The sequence below is a fragment of the Bos indicus genome, chromosome 25 (assembly GCF_029378745.1).
Source record: "Bos indicus isolate NIAB-ARS_2022 breed Sahiwal x Tharparkar chromosome 25, NIAB-ARS_B.indTharparkar_mat_pri_1.0, whole genome shotgun sequence".
NCBI lineage: Eukaryota > Metazoa > Chordata > Mammalia > Artiodactyla > Bovidae > Bos > Bos indicus.
This window is the reverse complement of record NC_091784.1, coordinates 4,033,683-4,052,145: the sequence shown is the minus strand read 5'-3', so window position 1 is coordinate 4,052,145 and position 18,463 is coordinate 4,033,683. Positions and strand designations below refer to the sequence as shown.

At 50.5% G+C, this 18,463-nt stretch overlaps 2 protein-coding genes across 11 annotated transcripts in view; one reads left to right on the top strand and one right to left on the bottom strand.

The window, feature by feature from the left end:
* TRAP1 (TNF receptor associated protein 1) overlaps positions 1–268 on the top strand; it is a 49,058-nt gene extending 48,790 nt beyond the window's left edge. Inside the window, exon 18 of the mRNA XM_019987611.2 lies at positions 14–268. Coding sequence (XP_019843170.1) covers positions 14–115 — 102 coding nt within the window. The 3' untranslated portion in view covers positions 116–268. The remainder of the gene's footprint in view (positions 1–13) is intronic.
* Positions 207–18,461, bottom strand: DNASE1 (deoxyribonuclease 1). 10 transcript variants are annotated; one of them, XM_070779548.1, is made up of 12 exons: positions 18,310–18,461; positions 9,465–9,890; positions 8,196–8,499; positions 3,112–7,597; positions 2,638–2,785; positions 2,210–2,302; positions 1,954–2,037; positions 1,594–1,709; positions 1,330–1,442; positions 1,086–1,240; positions 716–812; positions 207–572 (listed from the first exon to the last, which is right to left on the bottom strand). In XM_070779548.1, exons 5-12 carry the CDS (start codon positions 2,664–2,666, stop codon positions 525–527), a joined length of 735 nt encoding a protein of 244 aa, XP_070635649.1. In that variant the 5' UTR covers positions 2,667–2,785; positions 3,112–7,597; positions 8,196–8,499; positions 9,465–9,890; positions 18,310–18,461; the 3' UTR covers positions 207–524. The 10 variants fall into 10 exon arrangements, with proteins under 10 accessions (XP_070635649.1, XP_019843176.2, XP_070635644.1 ...); XM_019987617.2 differs by having other exon boundaries at positions 2,214–2,302; XM_070779543.1 differs by having other exon boundaries at positions 2,214–2,302; positions 3,720–7,597.
* Positions 18,462–18,463: the final 2 nt, after the last annotated feature.

The window sequence follows — 18,463 nt, the reverse complement described above, 5'->3', positions numbered from 1 at the left end:
CCCTGCCTTTCAGATCTACGAGAACGCCATGATCACAGCGGGACTCATCGACGACCCTCGACCCATGGTTGGACGCCTGAACCAGCTGCTTGTCAAGGCCCTGGAGCGACACTGATGGCCGCAGACAAGGGGACAGACGCAACCGTGGGGCAAGGCGGCCTGCAGCCAGTCACTAGGGAGTAGGGACACACACGGGAACGACTGGGTGCGTGAATGACAACACCCCCTTTTGAGCTTTATTTAAATTAAAAGGCATTTCTTAGTTTTAGACTTTCTTTCCAGACTGAGAAAGTGGGGTGCTCTGGTGACACGACCGCCACACTTACAATGGAAGTGGGCCAGGTGAGGAAAAGCCTACCTTCCATCCCTCTCCTCAAATTCCAGCTGCTGTGGGGTGGTTGAGGGCACACGGGGACGAACGGCACTGGGTTCCTTAAGCTCCGCCCTCCGCTCTTAACTGTGACGGGTCAGTTGTTGTCTTCAGCTCCCAGCGTGGGGCAGAGGTTCCGGACCCCAGAAGGGACTTATGTCAGCGTCACCTCCACCGGGTAATGGTCACTGATGGCCAGGGCCTGTGGGAAGACAGCAGTGAGCGCAGGGACCCCAGACACCTAGTCGTCTATGGTCGTGCGCCTGAGGTGGGTCAGGACTGGCCCAGAGCCATTGGTTTTCTCAAGTCAACAAAAAAAGCAGTGTGTCCAGGAAAGATACTTACCATCTCATTGCTCAGTCTGTATGCAGCTTGGAAGTCAAAGGGAGCGGCCGAGCCAGGAACCACAGAACTCTGGAGCAGAGACCCTGCGACCACGATCCTACAGTAGCAGACACAAGAGCCCAGGGTGTGACAATCTGCACTTGTCACACAACACCAACCACGCTTAAATGCCACTGTGGAGTTGGTTGGGCCCCGGCTCAATGTTGCCCCAAACTGCACACCGCTGACCAACCTCCATTATCTGCCAGTGTCGTATTCTCCCTAAATGTGCTCCAACCCAAAACTAAGAAATGCCTTTCCTAAGTCAGGAGGGTGAGTGTCCGGTCTTGGGAAGCACTTCTGAAGCTAGTCGCAGAGGCACCCCGCTCACCTGTCATAGGCGCAGTTCGTGGACGTAGCCGTGGTGTCGGCACTGTCAGGAATCAGCCACTGGAAGGTGGAGCTCGTACGCAGGCGGATGGATGACCACTGCGAGGAGGTCACGTAGCTGCAGTCAGCATTGAAATCGCCCATCAACATGACATCCTGCCAGGAGACAGCCATGGGTTGGCCCAGGGCACGATGCACGATGGAGGCCCCCAGAGCCCAAGGCGGGGGCAGCGGGGAGGGCTCACGTTCAAGTGCCACTTCTTCTGGACATCCAGGTAGACATCGTAGAGAGAATTAATCTCAGCCACTGCGTCCGATGGGGCCGAGTGCAGGGCAACAATGGCAAATTCCTTGACCTCTGTGGAGACAGCAGAGCGGATGTTGGCTGGGGTAGAGGACAACTGAGACACCCCCCAAGTGTGGACGTCTTCCTAAGTAACTTCAGTGTAAGACCAAAGGGGCTGTGGGGTGCAGCACAAGACCAGCGTGTCCGGGGTGGGCGCACTCACTGGTGGAGGGGGATGAGAACTTGACCACAGCGGGCTCCCGGCTGAAGCTGTCGTTCCCGCAGGACTCGCAGCCGTCGTCGTACTGGTAGGTGTCCAGCACGGACACCTTGTTGGGTCTGCAGAAGGCCAGGCCGGAGGGTGGTCAGCCTGGGCTCAGGCACCACGCAGACCCACTGGCACAGAGCTCCCACCAAGGCCTGCTGCCTCTGCATGGGCTGAGGCCTCAAGGGGCACAGCCCAGCTCAGACCCCTGCTCTGGGGGCCCCAGTTCTTGCCCTCAAACCTGAGGGGAGGGCCCACGGGCTCTAGGCGACATTGCAGCCTCCCGTGTGCTCGTGAGGCGGAAGCCTGCAATGTTACCTGAACAGAAAGAGGTAGCGCTCCTTGTAGCTGTTGCGGCCCAGCGGCTCACTGACCACATAGTGGTAGGTGTTTGGGTCATCCCTGGATTGAGGAGACAAAGGTTCCAGTCAGAAGTTGGTGGTAGGGCAAGTCCCAGGGACCTACCCAACACCTGTGTCCCTGCGGCCAGGCTGACCTGGCACCGTGCCCGGGAAGAGACAGTTGCCATCGTCCCCCTCCCCCCCCCCCCCGGCCTCCTGGGACCCCACTTCACCCACTGGTTGAGATAGTCCAGGAGCTTCCCCACAGCCACCAGGTGGCTGTCTCTGACCTCCTGGATGAGGACGATGTCGTAACGACGCACGATCTGGGGACAAGGCCAGAATGTTGCTGAGCAGGCAGGCGGAGACCCATGTGTCCGAGCCTGCCTGCTGTGGGTCCCGGGGCTGAGCTGCTGCCCCCACCCCGGACACTCCCTGTCACAGCCTAGCCTGGGACCCTAATACCAGCCATGAACAGCATGGCAATAACAAGGGCTCGTCCCCCTGACTGACAGGTGGGCTGAGACCTTGATGCCCCCCCATTACCACCGCTGCCAGTCACCCTCAGGACTGACCACCGGCCCAGGATTCCCAGGGCCTGTTAGATGGCCCACTTCCAGCTTCCCCACCCTGAGGGCCCTGGGGACAGATCTGGACCTACCCGAACAATGTAGCTGGCGAGCGTAGCATTGGACATCTTGGTCTCCCCAAAGGTGCGGATGTTGAAGGCTGCTATCTTCAGGGACAAGCCCAGCTGCAGCAGACCAGCGAGGGCGAGCAGCAGCCCCATCAGCCTGGTGCCCCTCATCCTGGAGCAAGAGGTAGAGCCACAAGTGGGCTGGAGCAGCAGACTGGGCACCCTTTCCTCCCTGAGCCCAGCTGGACAGAAACAGACGAGGGCGAGAGCCAGATGCTTAGGTCCACGTAATGGGCCCTAGATCTCCTCACCCCTCACCCACCAGTAGATGAGCTCCACGAGGGTCGCCAGCCCAGGAAACCCCTGGCAGTGCAGTGCCAGCTCACTGCCCTTCGTGCTCCAGACACTCCCTCCACGGGACTGGCTAGGGTTCTCACGGTCGGGCGTCCACCTATGGGCCACAAGTCACCCAGCCCTTGGGGCACCGGGCACACTCACCTGAAACCTTTCACAAAGAATTCTGCCAAGAACTGGTATTCTTCAGTACCAATTTTCTCCTTTGGCTGCTTAAATTAATACAAAGCGAAACACAAGCGGGAGCTGCTACAGCTCTACACAGGAATGTTCATCCCACCTGGGGTTTTAAAGGTTCAGGCAGCTGTGCCCTTTCCCAGGGCATCACCTGGAGGACGTGGAACAATAGCCCTGCCTGTGTGCCTTTCTCAGCAGGTGGGTGACTGGCATGTGTTTATTTTGAGAGGCACAGGTCCTTGCTTCTGTAAAAAGCACCTGATGATATTTGCACTTGATTTTAAAAAGTCATTCAATACAGCCAAAGGCTCTTTGGCTTTTGCACATGTTGCTCTCCCAGGGATGGGGAGCAGGTGCCCTGAAGGGCAGGGCCCCAGCAACATTCCGGCTGCAGGATCTGAGGTGACCTTGGCGCCAGCACAAAGCTCAACTGTGCCTGTTGCGAATGGAGCCCATGGCGGTGGCTCTGTTCCAGAAACCCCTCTCTCCCCAACTCCAGCCCCACTTCCCGACCTTTCCCTGTGGGGGCTTCAGGGTGGTGGGCACCAGGAAGGGGCAGGGGCTGCAGAGCCCACCTTAACTGCTAGCAATGGAGAGCCTGTGTGTCCAGGAGCAGGTCACAAGAACACGGAAAGGCAGCAGATCAGGGTCAGGCCTTGGGTCCAGTCATTTCTTCTTGGAATCCTTTGCTTTCCTTCCCATTTGTATTCACTTCCTGTGGCTACTGCAACAAGTCACCACAAACTTGATGGCTTAAAACTATAGAAACTTATTGTCTAATAATTTCAGAGGTCAGAGATCCAAATCACTTCACTGAGCTGAAATCAAGTGTCACAGGCTGCACACCCTCCGGAGGTTCTGGGAGGCCCTTTCGCCCTCTTCAGCTTCTGGAGGCTCCTGGTGTCCTTGGCTGTGGCTGCATCAGTTCACTGCCTTCTGTGTCGGTTCTTCCTCCTCAGAGAAGTAGGTGAGTGAGTGTAGGGTCCTCCCAAATAATCTGGGACCATCTCCGTATTATGAGATCCTTTTTGGCTGTGTGATGTTTCCAGGGATTAGGACATGGATGTATCAGAGGCAGGGTGGCATTATTTAGCCCATCACCCCATCAATGGGGGCTCTGCCCCGTTAGGGAGAGGCTGTGGTCTCCAACAACAGCCCTGCAAGTAGGAAGGCTGGGTCCCTCCCTGGAATGGAAAGGCCTTGCTGTGGCGGGCGTGTGGGGTTTGTGTGTGCAGGGCCACAGGGGACTGGGGTTCAGGGAGCAGGAGTAGTCTGAGAAGAGCAGTCTTCAAGGACCAAGGTCAAAATCACAGAAGTGTCATGAAGGAGGACACGGGGGATTAAAAAACAACTCAAAGTAAACCAAGACCAGAACCCCCTGAAGTAATGAGAACATGCTGATGGACAGCTCTGGCAGTCAGCAGGAGTGCTAGTCAGCTTGAAACGGCATCTACAACGCAGGGTCACGTGGCCTTGCCCTCAGGCTGCCAGGACCCGCCCCCTGCAGCCTTTTGCTAAGGTTGGACTGCTGACTCTCCTGTTTAAAATTTTTTTAAACAGTTTAAGACTGCAAGAGGATCAAAATCAAGATTCTAACCACTAACCAAGTCCATCAATGCATCCAGAATAGGTGCCTGCCTTCCATGGATTTCTTCCGTGGACACACAGGTGCACATCTTTGAGGGGAGCACGGGAATAAACCAGTAGGTGGCACAGCCGTGGCTCACACAGAGGGTACCTGGACCCCCCGCCCAGTTTTCAGGGACACAGGCACCCCATCAACCAAACACTGCCCCGTACGTGCCAAGGAGCTGCCCTCCCTCACCAACCTGCCAGAGAAAAGGTCCCGACTATGGCCTCACTTGCACCAAGTGCCCAACTCTGCTGCCACACCAGCGGCCCTAAGTTAGGCCCACAAGAGAGGCAGGCAGCTCAGCCCGGGAAGAGCCCAGCCAAGAGTCAGGGGTGTGGGGCCCAGTCCAGTCTCACCCACTGCACCTTTGACCACTCTGAACCTCAATATCTTCGACTCTAAATAAAACGGGGATAAATCCATCACTGTTTTCCTCTTAACTTTGTCTTAAGGATCAACAGATAGAACAAAAAGATCATCTCACATCTTAAAGCTTCATCCTATCCTAAACCACCACTTCCCTGGTGGTGTAGTGGCTAAAACTCCACGCTCCCCACGTAGAGGTCCCGGGTGGATCCCTAAACAAGATCCCACGTGCCGAAACGAAAAGATCCTGCATGCTAACTAAGACATGCGGCCAAAAAAAAAAGACCCAGTGAGTGCCCCCAAGAACTTGGGGGTGGAGGGGCGTGACCTGCACACCAGCATGTGGCCCAGGAGACGAAGGTCCTCAGGCCCAGGGACAAGAAGCGCACGAGGCAACAGGGCACGGAGGCGCCCGCAGCGACCTGCAGGCACAACAGGATGCGTTTTACTTTTGGGGAAACAGTGATACTAGACATCTCAACACTCCGGCGCTTCAACATGACATCTTGCTACGTTGCTTTGTGTGGTTTCATGTCTGCAAAGCTAGGTTTCTGGCAGTTACAGTAAAGGCAATTACTGCGTAAGTCAATATGGAAAAGGCAACAAGGGTAAGCATGTCCAGTCTGATTCCAAAATTCAAGAAGAGCCTGAAAGGCAAACGTTCCACTCCTAAGTAATTACGGTTACTTAAAAATGCAATGAAAAAAAATTACGTTTACATTATTTTCCAAATGTCTATTATAAGTTGTTAGGATATAAATACTATACTTAAACTGTATGGACTTAACTATTTAAAAATGTTACTTCTTTGGCCTGTGGGTCCCTTAAAATATTTACTGACCTTAACTAGGGGTACTCTGAGAGTCTGGGACCCTCTAACACACACAGTGGGGGTGCCCCCTCCCACGATGGCCCTCGCCTGCCCAGACGCCTCAGGCTCACCTGAGTCCCTGCCTTCCCTCGGCTCCACCCGCTCTGGTTCTGCAGCGCCCGTGCCTGCCCTTCCCTGAACACAAGCAAACGCGCCCACTGGTCTCCCCGCTCCCAGAAACTCTCCCCACAGTCCAGTCTCCACACAGCACCCACGCATCTTGTCATCAGATCACCCTATTCCCCTTAGACTCTGTCATGGGTTCCTCCTGTCCTTTAGGGGAAAGCAGGCGCCTACCGGGGCTAGGCGATGTGAGCTCAGGGCCCCACTTTGCCCCCAGGGCTGCCCAGGTTCCACTCACGGCCCCGCCCCAGGGAGGCCGCCCTCCCCGACCTGACCCTCCACCAGCATGGCCCCACTGTCACCTTTTCCATGACCCTTATCACTGCTTTTCTTTCAGTGTGTTTGCTCTTACCTGCTTACACTCACTGAAGGCCAGCCTCTGCACTATTAACAGAACATAAGCTGCACAGGAGCAGGGACCTCGTCTGTCTCATCCCTGAAAGATGCCTGAATGGTAGAGGCCCTGAGCTCGCCTGCCCCACCTCCCACACGAGAGAACGTCCCCTCCTCACGGAGCCCCCCCGAAAGAACCCGGCAAGGCCTCCTGTCCTGAAGCACAGGGGACACTGCAGGGCGTCCAGGCGGCTTCTGGACACTCGGCCTGAACCGATCAGAAGCTCCCAGGAGCCAGTGGCTGTTGCGCCTGCCCTCAGCCAGATCTGACGTGGATCCTTCACTCCCCTCAAGAGGGGTATTCGCTGGCCCCAAGCCAGCATTCTGGAGGACGAAGGCTTCCGTCTTTTACCCGAGATGGTCAGTGTCTCTATTGGGACACCACTCTAATCAGGGTCCAACAGACGGTGTAGGTCAGCAGTCATCACTCAGCTCAGCCACTGGCCTTGGCCCATGACCCCACCTTAGCTCACCGTCCCTCATGAATTTATTTCTGTTCATTATAAGGAAACCATTAACCCAGGATGGAAAGTTTCTCAGAACTGCATGTGCATGAATTGCTATAATCCACAACAGTTTCAGAGTCACGCTCAGCACAGCCCCACCCTGCCCCCTCACCCAGCTACGCCAGTGCCCACTGTGCCACTGCCACAGGCCACACCTGGGCTCCATGGCCCACCGGCCTGAGTGCCAACGTGCGCACCTTCTGCACGTCACAGACAAGCCTCCCCTGGCTCCTCATCCTACCAGAGGCATTTTCCAGGGTGTGTGCTGTGAAGACTGGCATGCCTTTAGCCTGAGCCCATGAACAAACAGGCTCAGGTTCCTGATGCCTGAGGCCCTGAAAGATTTAACTAGAGTCACGGAGCTCTACTGACTAGACTCCCAGTAAGCTGGTAACATTTCCAACAAGGCTGAGTGAAGAGCGTCCCCCAAACCCCCAAGCCCCCTCAGTCTCTCCCAAGCACAGAACGCCTCCTCAGCAGGCTCTCCCCCGATCCAGCGGGTCTCCAGAAGGGTTCAGAGTCCAGGACAGTGTGGGCAGTAGGAGCCGGTCATGGCAGGGTCTGCAGAGAGATTTTCTACTGATTTATCTTTCAGCTCACTGGTCCTTTCTTCAGCTGTCTCTCATCTACTTTTAAATCCACCTAACTGAATTTTAAATTTGTTATTGTACTTTTTCTCTTTTAGAATTTTCAATCTTTTATGAATTCTAATTCTCTGTGAAACTCTCCATCTTGCCTGTTTCAATGTTAATCAGTTATTTTAAACTCTATGTCCGCCAACTCCAGCATCTTAGTCTTCTGTGGGTCTCTCACTTTTTCCTTTCTGTCCCATTTATCAGGGTACGTAGCGACTAGACGCAGAGTCAGGCGCTATGTGTCACAGACAGGAGAGGCCGGGACGGGGTCTCCCTCCAGGGGGCAGTGGAGGGGGCCGGCCACCCAAGGTCTGAGCGGAGAGACTGGCATTTTTTGGGCTGTTCCTCCTGGCAGGCTCTCAACTCTTCCTGGCACCATGAAACTGCCGAAGACCCAGCTGTGCTCCATACGCACCTTCTGCCTCTCTGGCCTCCTCCCTCTCAGGGATCTCCACCCTCAGGTCCCACTGCCTCCACAGCTCCCAAGCCCCCAGAGCTCAGTCTCCCCAACCCCACAAGATTACCTGCGGCTCTGCTGGGTTCTCTGCCTCTGGGCAGCTGCCCCTGCCCAGCCCCCAAGAGTGCTGGTAGAGGAGGCAGACTCAGCTCTGCAAGCTCCCCTCTGCGTTGCGGGCCCCAGGGCAGCGCTCCAGTCCTTTGAGCAGGTGCCTCGAGTCTGCAGCAGGACCGGTCTGCTGGGAGCAGTTCCATAGCCGGGAGCAGTCTGTCTGTTACCTGGAAGGCGTCACTGAAGTAGAGAGCTGGAGGCTCTGGTGGGTAACTAGGCAAGCTGGTCTGACTAGCAGGCTGTGCATGGACATCTCTGAGCTAAAAAGCAAGAGAAAAGCAAGCCAATGAGAGACGATCAGAAGGAAACAGACCATCCTCTCTGCCCAACCAAGTCTTTGGGACTGAAGATCTCTGTATCCTGTTTGAAACCTAGAGTATTTGTTCTCATCACCCCAGTCCTAAAGGTGAAGACGGCGCAGGGCAAGGACGCAGCAATGCTGTGCCCTATGGGCTGTCCTGCGGCCCCTCAGAGAGCGGCAGCACCTGTCCTGAGCTGAGGTTCCCCACCTCGCTCCTAGAGAAGGGGCCTTGGGGCCTGCAGGCGGCCAACTCTGAGCCTCTTTCCTCTCTGGGGACTCTGGGCCAGGTGAGCGATGCTATTTTCTGAAAACTCTGAGTACCTGAGTGCTTCCCCCCCGGGACCAGCCTGGGGCTTCTCTACAGACACTAGAGGGTTTCATACTGACGGTCTCCACACAGCTGTCCCGGGGCTCCTGCGTCAGGGCCTCTGCTCTGCTCCTACCCCCAGACCGCAGGGCCTGTCCCTCCCTTAACTCGAGCCTCTGCCCAGACGCCACCCACCACGCACCCCACTCAGCAGCAGGCTTTGCCCCACCACCGTCTCCTCCACCCTGCTCACTTTCTCCTGCCCACAGTCACATCCAACACCCGCTGTACGGTCAGCCTCATGCCACTGGGGCCAACGCAGCAGCACCTGAGCGCGGCCTGGCTGAGTGAAGAGATGAAGGACAGTCAGCGGCCTGCTGGACAGAACCAGGGCTTTAGTTGCTCCAGCCTCTTCAGCCCATTTAAGTGCGAGCATCTCACACAAGAGGAACCCAACGTGGTCCTCCCAGATGACTGAGTAAAGGAACAGGCTTCTGCACTGGGCCAGGCTCCTCAGCCTGGGAGAGATGTCCGCCTCCTCGGGAACTCCAGGGCTCTGGGCAGTGGCACTGATCGTACCCCCTGTCTATACCAGCTTAGAAAACACGTCCACTTACCTGTGAGGCTGGCTTTCCAGACGCCTTCCCCAGGGCCTGCATAAAAGCATAGTCGCAGGTCAAGGGACAGGGTCTCAGGCAGGAGCAGCAATGACCCCAGGAGACCAGGAATGAGTCCAGTCCGGCTCACTCCGGCCAAAGCCAGAGTGGCCTGAGGTGGGTGGCCTTGTCGGTCCAGGTCCCCACTGCCCAAAGACTGCTGAAGTCGTAGTAGGCCGAGGAGGAGGCCTGTGCAAATGCCTCGATAACCAGTTGTTTCCTCACTTGGGCTCCTATGAGGAGACACTGATCTTCGCAGGAGCCTCAGCCCACAAATGACACAGCACAGGAAGATGCTGAAATGCAAATCTGCTGCAGGAACGAACCAAGCTGCCACTGTGTCACTCCCTCAGCCTGTGCTATCTCGCTGGTCCCATTCACATGTGACTAGTTTAAAAAGAAGGGAAAAGGGAGCGTTAATAATATCAGCTGAGCGATAGGACACCTAGCTGTCCTGAAATTTCATCAAGCTCCTGACAGGCTGCTTCATTTGTATGCTTTACTCACTTTATTCAAGACAGAGTAAGAGGGGCCCCTAAACAATGAGAAAACCAGGCAAGAGGTGGTGTGATGTGTTTTCAGCCAATGGGAAAGTGCAAGACAAGGATCCAAGAGAGAAGGGAAACCAAGACACGGGGCCCAGTGGTTTGGGGTGGGAGGGCACGTGTGGGGCACCCCTGCAGCTCGAGGGATCTCAGTTCCCTGACCAGGGAGTGAACCCAGGTCCATGGCAGTGACTGTGTCAAGTCTTCCCCACTGGACCTCCAGGGAACTCTGGGCTCTGTGACCAGCCACAGCCGGTGTGGGCTCCAGGCTACAGGGAAGGGAAACACAGACCCAGCTGTCCTGTGAGTGGAGGAGACACCCGGGAGGTCAGGGAGGCCCAGGTGGCTAGAATGTGTGGAACAGAATATCGGGGAGCAGGGACTGTAAAGAAAACAGAGCTCCAGGATCTACAGAGCACCCCCTCAAGTCTTCAGCTAAAGACAAGTTTGCAGCTGTGTGAGAAAAACTGTGAGGAGGCTGGAACAAGAATGCCTGGAGAGGAGCGGACAGAACAACCTCCAGAGCTCACACAGAAACGAGAATAAACTGTGCCCCCACAAGCCACCAGGGAACGGCTCCCTCATTCACACAGTACTGCCTGGCATCCCCAGAAGGGCTTCACCTTCAGTAATGAGGCCAAATTATCTGTACACCACAGACAGCTCTGGATCACCCTAACACAGCTCAGGAGCAGTTCTCTAAAGGATCAACTGATGACAAGAAACTTAACTGCATGCCAGACCAAGATAAATACTATTTGAAGGAATACGACAAAACAACATAAATACATAATGTCTAGTATCCAATAAGGAAATGGGCAGGTCTATTGGTCAGGGGACAGAAACCACAAGGTATTTTAAACAAGGGGAGTTTAGCATAAAGAGCTATTAACTATTTACAGGAACTGACTAAAATGAACCCAAAGGTACAAAATACTCTAGGGTGCAGAGAGGATTCAGAGCTGGGAGACAGCAGTTTACGGGATGGTGCAGTTCACCAGGCTGAGAACCATCTGAGACGCTGCCAACACAATCAGCCCGGAAGCTGTCTGCAGAGAGTTCTGCAAAGCCCCCAGGGTGGAGGGGCTGACGAACTCACCAGAAAGCTGCCAGGAGACCAACTCAGGTACCCGCGGAACATGCCTGGCAGTGCCTGTCCCCTTTCAAATATATGAAGAGCCTCATCACTGGCTCTCAGGCGAGTGCTGCTGAGTTGGTCGCTAGGACAGTGCCTGGAAGGTGCCACAGAAGCTCTTTAGGGCTATGCCAATGTCACAGAACAGGAATGAGCAAAGCGCAAAGCACCAGACACAGGCCCTTTCTCCTTCAGCCCCTCCAATGACAAAGGCTGGCATCAGGCTAGCTGGCAAGGAGGGTAACGCTCCACTATCACAAGCAGGCAATGAAGGGCGGACAGACCAGGCATGTGAAAAAGAAGAAAATATGACTTATGACCATAAGAAAAAGCAATCAACAACTGACCTAGAAGTGACAGATATAAAGGAATTATCAGACAAGCACATGCTTCATATACTCAGGAAAGTAGAGGGAATATGACCATAATGAGAGAAACGGAAAATATAAAAAGGCCTAAATGGAACTTCTAGAGATGATAATAATATCTGAAATATAAAACACACAGTCTGGGATGAACAGCAGATCAACACTGAAAAAGATCATACAACTCAAAAACAGCAACTGAAAACTGTTCAAAGAAAGGGCATCGAGGAAAAAAAGGCATCAAACACCAACAAGCAATCCAATGTACACGAATTGGAATCCCAGAAAAAGGACAAGGAGGCTCTTTAGTTCTTTTTCATTTTCTGCCATAAGGGAGGTGTCATCTGCATATCTGAGGTTATTGATATTTCTCCCAGAAATGAAGCTTCTGCTTCCTCCAGCCTGGTATTTCACATGATGTACACTGCATATACGTTAAATAAGGAGGGTGACAATATACAGCCTTGATGTACTCCTTTCCCATATGATCACTACGAAAATGTACACAAAAATGTATCACTACAAAAAATCAACTAAAGGCCGATCGACACATGAAAAGATGCTCAACATCAGTCAGTCATTATTAAAGAAATGCAAATCAAAACTACAATGAGGTATCATCTCACACCAGTCAAAATGGTCATCATCAAAATAATCTACAAACAGTAAATGACAGAGAGGATGTGGTTGGTGGGAATGTAAATTGATGCAGCCACTATGGAGAACAGTAGGAAGATTACTTAAAAAACTAAGACTAAAACTATCCTATGACCCAGCAATCCTACTAGTGGGCATACACACTGACAAAAACACAATTCAAAAAGACAAGTACCCCAATGTTCACTGAAGCACTATTTACAATAGTCAAGACACGGAAGCAACCTAGATGTCCACTGAAGGGTGAATGGATAAAGAAAACTGGAAAATCCACAATATGTGGAAGTTAAACGACATGCTCTCATACAACCAACAGGTCAAAAAGGAAATCACAAGAAAAATTAGAAAGCACACCGAAACCAATGAACACACACACACCAGAACCCTGGGATGCAGCAAAAGCAGTGCTAAGAGGGAAATTCACAGCTATGAATGTTTCCATTAAAAAAGAAGAAAAGTATCAAAGTGATAGTCTAACTTACACTTTAAGGAAATAAGAGAAGAAGAGCAACTAAACCAAAGCTAGCAGGAGAAAGGAAATAATAGAAGAGTATAGCATCAATAAACAAAGAAAAGAAAAAGAGAGACCAGTTGTATTTCTACACACTAACAATGAACAATCCTAAAAGGAAATGAAGAAAACAATTCCACTAAAATAACATCAAAAAGATTTAAAGTACTTGGGAATAAATTTAACCAAGAAAGTGAAAGACTTAACACACTGAGAAGTAAAGCATCATTGCTAAAAGCAATTGAAAAAGAACACACCGAGACACAGAAAGACGGCGTACCCATGGGCTGGAAGCTTTAGTCAGATGCTCAGCTCAGTTCAGTCGCTCAGTCGTGCCCGACTCCTTGCGACCCCATGAATTGTAGCACACCAGGCCTGCACCACCCAAAGTGATCTACTTATTTATGCAATCCCTATCAAAATCTCTGTGACTTTTTTTTTCACAGAAATAGAAAATCCTATCTTATGGTTTTCCATATGGATTATCAAAGGAACTCCCCCGCCCCGCCAAAGTATTCAAAACCACCTTGAAAAAGGATAAAGTTGGAGGTCTCACACTCCCTGATTTCAAAACTTTGTCCAAAGCTACAGTAATCAACAACAGCGTGATACCAGCATAAAGACAGACGCACAAACTGCACAACTTCGGGACTGGCAAGGATTTCTTGGATATGACACCAAAATCACCAACAAAACAAAATACAGCTAAATTAGATTTCATTAAAATTAGAAACTTTTGTGCAAAGGACCCATCACAAAACTGAAAAGACAACCACAAAATAGGAGAAAATACCTGGAAATCATTTATCCCATTAGAGTCTGGTATTCGGAATATATAGAGAACTCCTACAACTCAACAACAAAAAACAACCAAATTTTTTAAATGGGAAAAGAAAAAAGCTTTTTGTAATGGGCAAAGAACTTGAATAGACATTTCTCCAAAGATAAGCAAATAATCCATAAACACATGAAAAATGATGACTATCATTAATCAGGAGAGAACTGCAAATCAAAACTGTGATAAACTATCACTACCTTCCCATTAGAATGGCTACTATATTTTAAAATTATAAGTTTTATAAGGATGTGGAGAAACTGGAATCCTTATGCACCTCTGATAGGGATGCAAAATGGTACAGCCACAGCAGAAGACAGTATTGAGATTCTTCAAAAAAATTACACAGAATTACTATGATCCAGCAACTTCACTCCAAGGTACCCAAAAGAACAGAATGATGAGAAAGTTCTGAAAATGGATAGTGTGTGGGTTGTGGTGATGGTTGTACAACAACGTGAAAGCATTTAATGTCACTGAACTGTACACTTAAAAATGGTTGAAATTGTAAAGTTTATATTACATATATTTTATCACAATGAAAAACCATACAGCTAACAGTATACTTAATGGGAGAAATTAGATGCTTTCTCACTAAGATCAGGAAGAAGGTAAGAATGTCTATCCACCACTCCCACACATCATCATACTGGAAGTCCTAGGTAATACGACAAGAAAAGGAGATAAAAGTTACACAGATCAAAAGGGAAGAAATAAAATAATCTTTAAACAGAGATGACATGAATTATCTATGTAGAAAATACCAAAGAATTAACAACAACAAAAAAACCTCCTCGAACTAATAAATTACTATGACAAGGTTGGAAATATAAGATTAATTGACAAGGGTCAACTACTTTCTTATCTACCAGCAACAGGTCTTCTGGTTTCTAGTTCCACATGTAAGGAGATCAGAAGTCACCACTCTGTCCTGACAAGTAGTAAAAAGCTGAACTGACTGAAAATCAACAACTTTTCTTGGATCCGTAAAGAGGACACAGGGCAAATCACTGTCTCCAAGAGACAGACACACGAATACAAGAACCTTAAATGCACATTACTAAGTGAAAGAAGGCAATCTGAAAAGCCTAGTTGCCCGTTTCCCTGGTAGCTCAGATGGTACAGCATTTGCTCACAATGTAGGAGATCCAGGTTCGATCCCTGGGTCGGGAAGATCCCCTGGAGAAGGAAATGACAACCCACTCCAGTACCCTTGCCTGGAAAATTCCATGGACAGAGGAGTCTGGCAGGCTACAGTCCATGGGGTAGCAAAGAGTCAGACAGGACTGATCGACTAACACACACATACACACACCATCTGAGTGTGATCAAGGGAGAGCGGGGCTCCCGTATTCTGCCCAGCCCCTAACTCATGGGACGGAGGCCCTCTCTTGGGCTGGGTATTCTGAGAGTACTGCGGCCCTGACCATGCTCATCCCAGCTCACAATGTGGCAGATCCACACCAGAGGCGAGCTGAGTGGCCCCCAGGCTGCTGCCTTCCCTCTCCCACAGAGTGCTCAGCAGTAGCAGTGGAATGTCACTCAGAGAGCAATTCACCACTGTTCTACCCACAGCTCTACAGCCCTGGCTTACAGATTTTTGCCTGGGGTAGAAATAGGCCAGAAAGCACTGACTCCTAATTTCCTCCAAAGGAACTGATTTCATTTGCAACAGAGAGGGAATCAGTTCAAGCTCAAAGGTGCTCTCAAGAAAGTAGAGGGTGTGGTGAAAGGCAAGCGGCAGGAGAGTAAAGATAGAGGCTGAACCACAGATGACGACACTACACACTACACCACCAGATGGTCAGTACCTAAATCAGACTGATTATAATCTTTGCAGCCAAAGATGGAGAAGCTCTAAACAGTCAGCAAAAATAAGACCTGGAGCTGACAGTAGCTCAGACCATGAAGTCCTTACTGCAAAATTCAGACTTAAAGTAAGTACTAAAAACCATTAGGTCATTCAGGTATGACCTAAATCAAATTTATGATTATATGGTAAAGTGACAAATAGATTCAAGGGATTACATCTGACAGAGTGCCTAAAGAACTACGGACAGAGGTTAGTGACACTGTACAGGAGGCCATGATCAAAACAGTCCCAAGAGAAAGAAAAGCAAAACGGTTGTCTGAGGAGCCCTCCAAATAGCTGAGAAAAGAAGAAAAACGAAAAGCAAAGGAGAAAAGGAAAGAAATACCTATCTGAATGCAGAGTTCCAAAGAACAGCCAGGAGAGAGAAGAAAGCCTTCTTAAGTAAACAATACAAAAAAAAAAATAATAGAGGAAAACAACAGAATGGGAAAGACTAGAGATCTCTTCAAGAAAATTAGAGACACCAAGGGAACATTTCATACAAAGATGGGCTTAATAAAGGACAGAAACGGTAAGGACCTAATAGAAGCAGAAGATACTAAGAAGAGGTGGCAAGAATACAAAAAACTGTACAAAAAAAGGTCTTGATGATCCGGATAACCAAGACGGCATTGGTCACTCACCTAGAGCCAGACATCCTAGAGTGTGAAGTCAAGTGAGCTTAGGAAGCATTACTACAAACAAAGCTAGCGGAAGTGATGGGATTCCAGCTAAGCTATTTCAAATCCTAAAAGATGATGCTGTGAAAGTGCTGCACTCAACATGCCAGCAAATTTGGAAAACTCAGCAGTGGCAACAGGAATGGAAAAAGTCAGTTTTCATTTTGATCCCAAAGAAGAGCAATAACCAAAGAATGCTCAAACTACCACACAATTGCACTCATCTCACATGCCAGCAAGGTAATGCTCAAAATCCTTCACACTAGGCTTCAAACAGTACATGAACCGAGAACTTCCAGATGTACAAGCTGGATTTAGAAAAGGCAGAGGAACCAGAGATCAAATTGCCAACATCCATGGATCATCAAAAAAGCAAGAGAGTTCCAGAAAAACACCTACTTCTGCTTTATTGACTATGCCAAGGCCTTTAACTGGGTGGATCACAACAAACTGGAAAATTCTTAGAGAGATAGGAATACCAGACCACCTGACCTGCCTCCTGAGAAATCTGTATGCAGGTCAAGAAGCAACAGTTAGAACTGGACATGGAACAACAGACTGCTTCCAAATGGGGAAGGGAGGACGTCAAGGCTGTATATTGTCACTTTGCTTATTTAACTTATATGCAGAATACATCATGTGAAATATCAGGTGGAATGAAGCACAAGCTGGAATCAAGATTGCTGGAGAAATATCAATAACCTCAGATATGCAGATGAGGCCACCCTTATGGCAGAAAGGAAGAACAACTAACTAAAGAGCCTCTTGATGAAAGTGAAAGAGGAGAGTGAAAAAGCTGGCTTAAAACTCAACATTCAGAAAACTAAGATCATGGCATCTGGTCCCATCACTTCATGGCAAACAGATGGGGAAACAATGAAAACAGTGAGAGACTTTATTTTCTTGGGCTCCAAAATCACTGCAGATGGTGCCTGCAGCCATGAAATTAAAAGACAGCTTACTCCTTTGAAGAAAAGCTATGACCAAACTAGACAGCATATTAAAAAGTGGAGACATTACTTTACCAACAAAGGTCCATCTAGTCAAAAATATGGTTTTTCCAGTAGTCATGCATGGATGTGAGAGTTGTGCTTTTGAACTGTGGTGTTGAAGAAGACTCTTGAGAGTCCCCTGGACTGCCAGGAGATCCAACCAGTCCATCCTAAAGGAGATCAGTCCTGAATATTCATTGGAAGGACTGATGCTGAAGCTGAAACTCCAATCCTTTGGCGATCTGATGTGAAGGACTGACTCACTGGAAAAGACCCTGATGCTGGGAAAGATTGAAGGTAGGAGGAGAAGGGGACGTCAGAGGATGAGCTGGTTGGATGGCATCACCAATTGGACAGACATGAGTCTGAGTACCCTCCAGGAGTTGGTGACAGGCAGGGAAGCCTGGAGGGCTGCAGTCCATGGGGTCACAAAGAGTCGGACACGACTGAGCAACTGAACTGAAGTGACGGTTCCACAATCTTGGGAATATACTAATAACCAACACTGTGAGCGCGGATTTTATGATATGTAAATTATAACTTAAACAAACAAACAAACCTAACTGTATCAGTTCGCCAACAAAACTCCTCCTCCTCCTGTATTCGTCACTTCAGTAACCGAAACCACATTCCCAGAAACTTAGAAATTCTTTTCCAGAAACCCACAAGTATTAACAACTAATTTGGTCACGGCAATTCAAACGCCTCAATATGTCACCTTTCCCCCAACTTCAACTCCTAAACGCAGGACGCCCTCATTTCTCGCCTGCATCACCGCAGCCTCCTGATGGGCCTCCAGGCTTGCCTCTCCAGAGCAACCTTCACACTGCAACTAGAAACCCCTTTAAAAACAGTATCTATGTTGGCTCCCAGGGACCCCAGGTTGAAGTTCGAACCCTTAATACGACTTATAAGGTCTCTCAGACTTCAGTCCGCGGCGACCCTCTCCGGCTTCACGAGCCCCTCAAATCCTAACAACGCGCACCTGGGAGCCTGGAGAGGGCGGGCATCGCTTCACCTCGGCCCCCGCCCGTTCGGGGCCTCAACCTGCTCGCAGGCGTCTCCGGGAGGAAGCCCGCGCTCGGTCCCTCGGCTCCGAGGGTCTGGCGTCCCCGTTTACCTGTCGGCTCCTGAGGCAGATGCGCTCTCAGGGGCCGCCAATGAACCCGCATACATTTCCCGTGTGAACCGTAGTGCACCCAAATTTCAAACTGCGGCGGAGCCCGAAACTCACCTCGACTCTTCCTCAACACTTAGTAGACTTCGCCGGGAGCCGCCTACATAACCTCGGGGCGCGGTCCTCTGGCGCCGCGCTCCGCCTTGGTCCTGCCCGGCGCGCTGGAGGAACGCTCTTAGTCGCGCGCCCCGGCCGCAAAGCAGGATGGGAC

What these genes read in the sequence shown, in the direction of transcription:
- DNASE1 (XM_019987617.2), bottom strand. Translation starts at nt 2,784, where the DNA reads ATGAGGGGCACCAGGCTGATGGGGCTGCTGCTCGCCCTCGCTGGTCTG. An exon ending in CTCCTGGACTATCTCAACCA is followed by an intron (nt 2,038 to 2,213) that starts GTGGGTGAAGTG and finishes TCCTCAATCCAG; the next exon opens with GGATGACCCAAACACCTACC. An exon ending in GTTCTCATCCCCCTCCACCA is followed by an intron (nt 1,443 to 1,593) that starts GTGAGTGCGCCC and finishes CTGTCTCCACAG; the next exon opens with AGGTCAAGGAATTTGCCATT.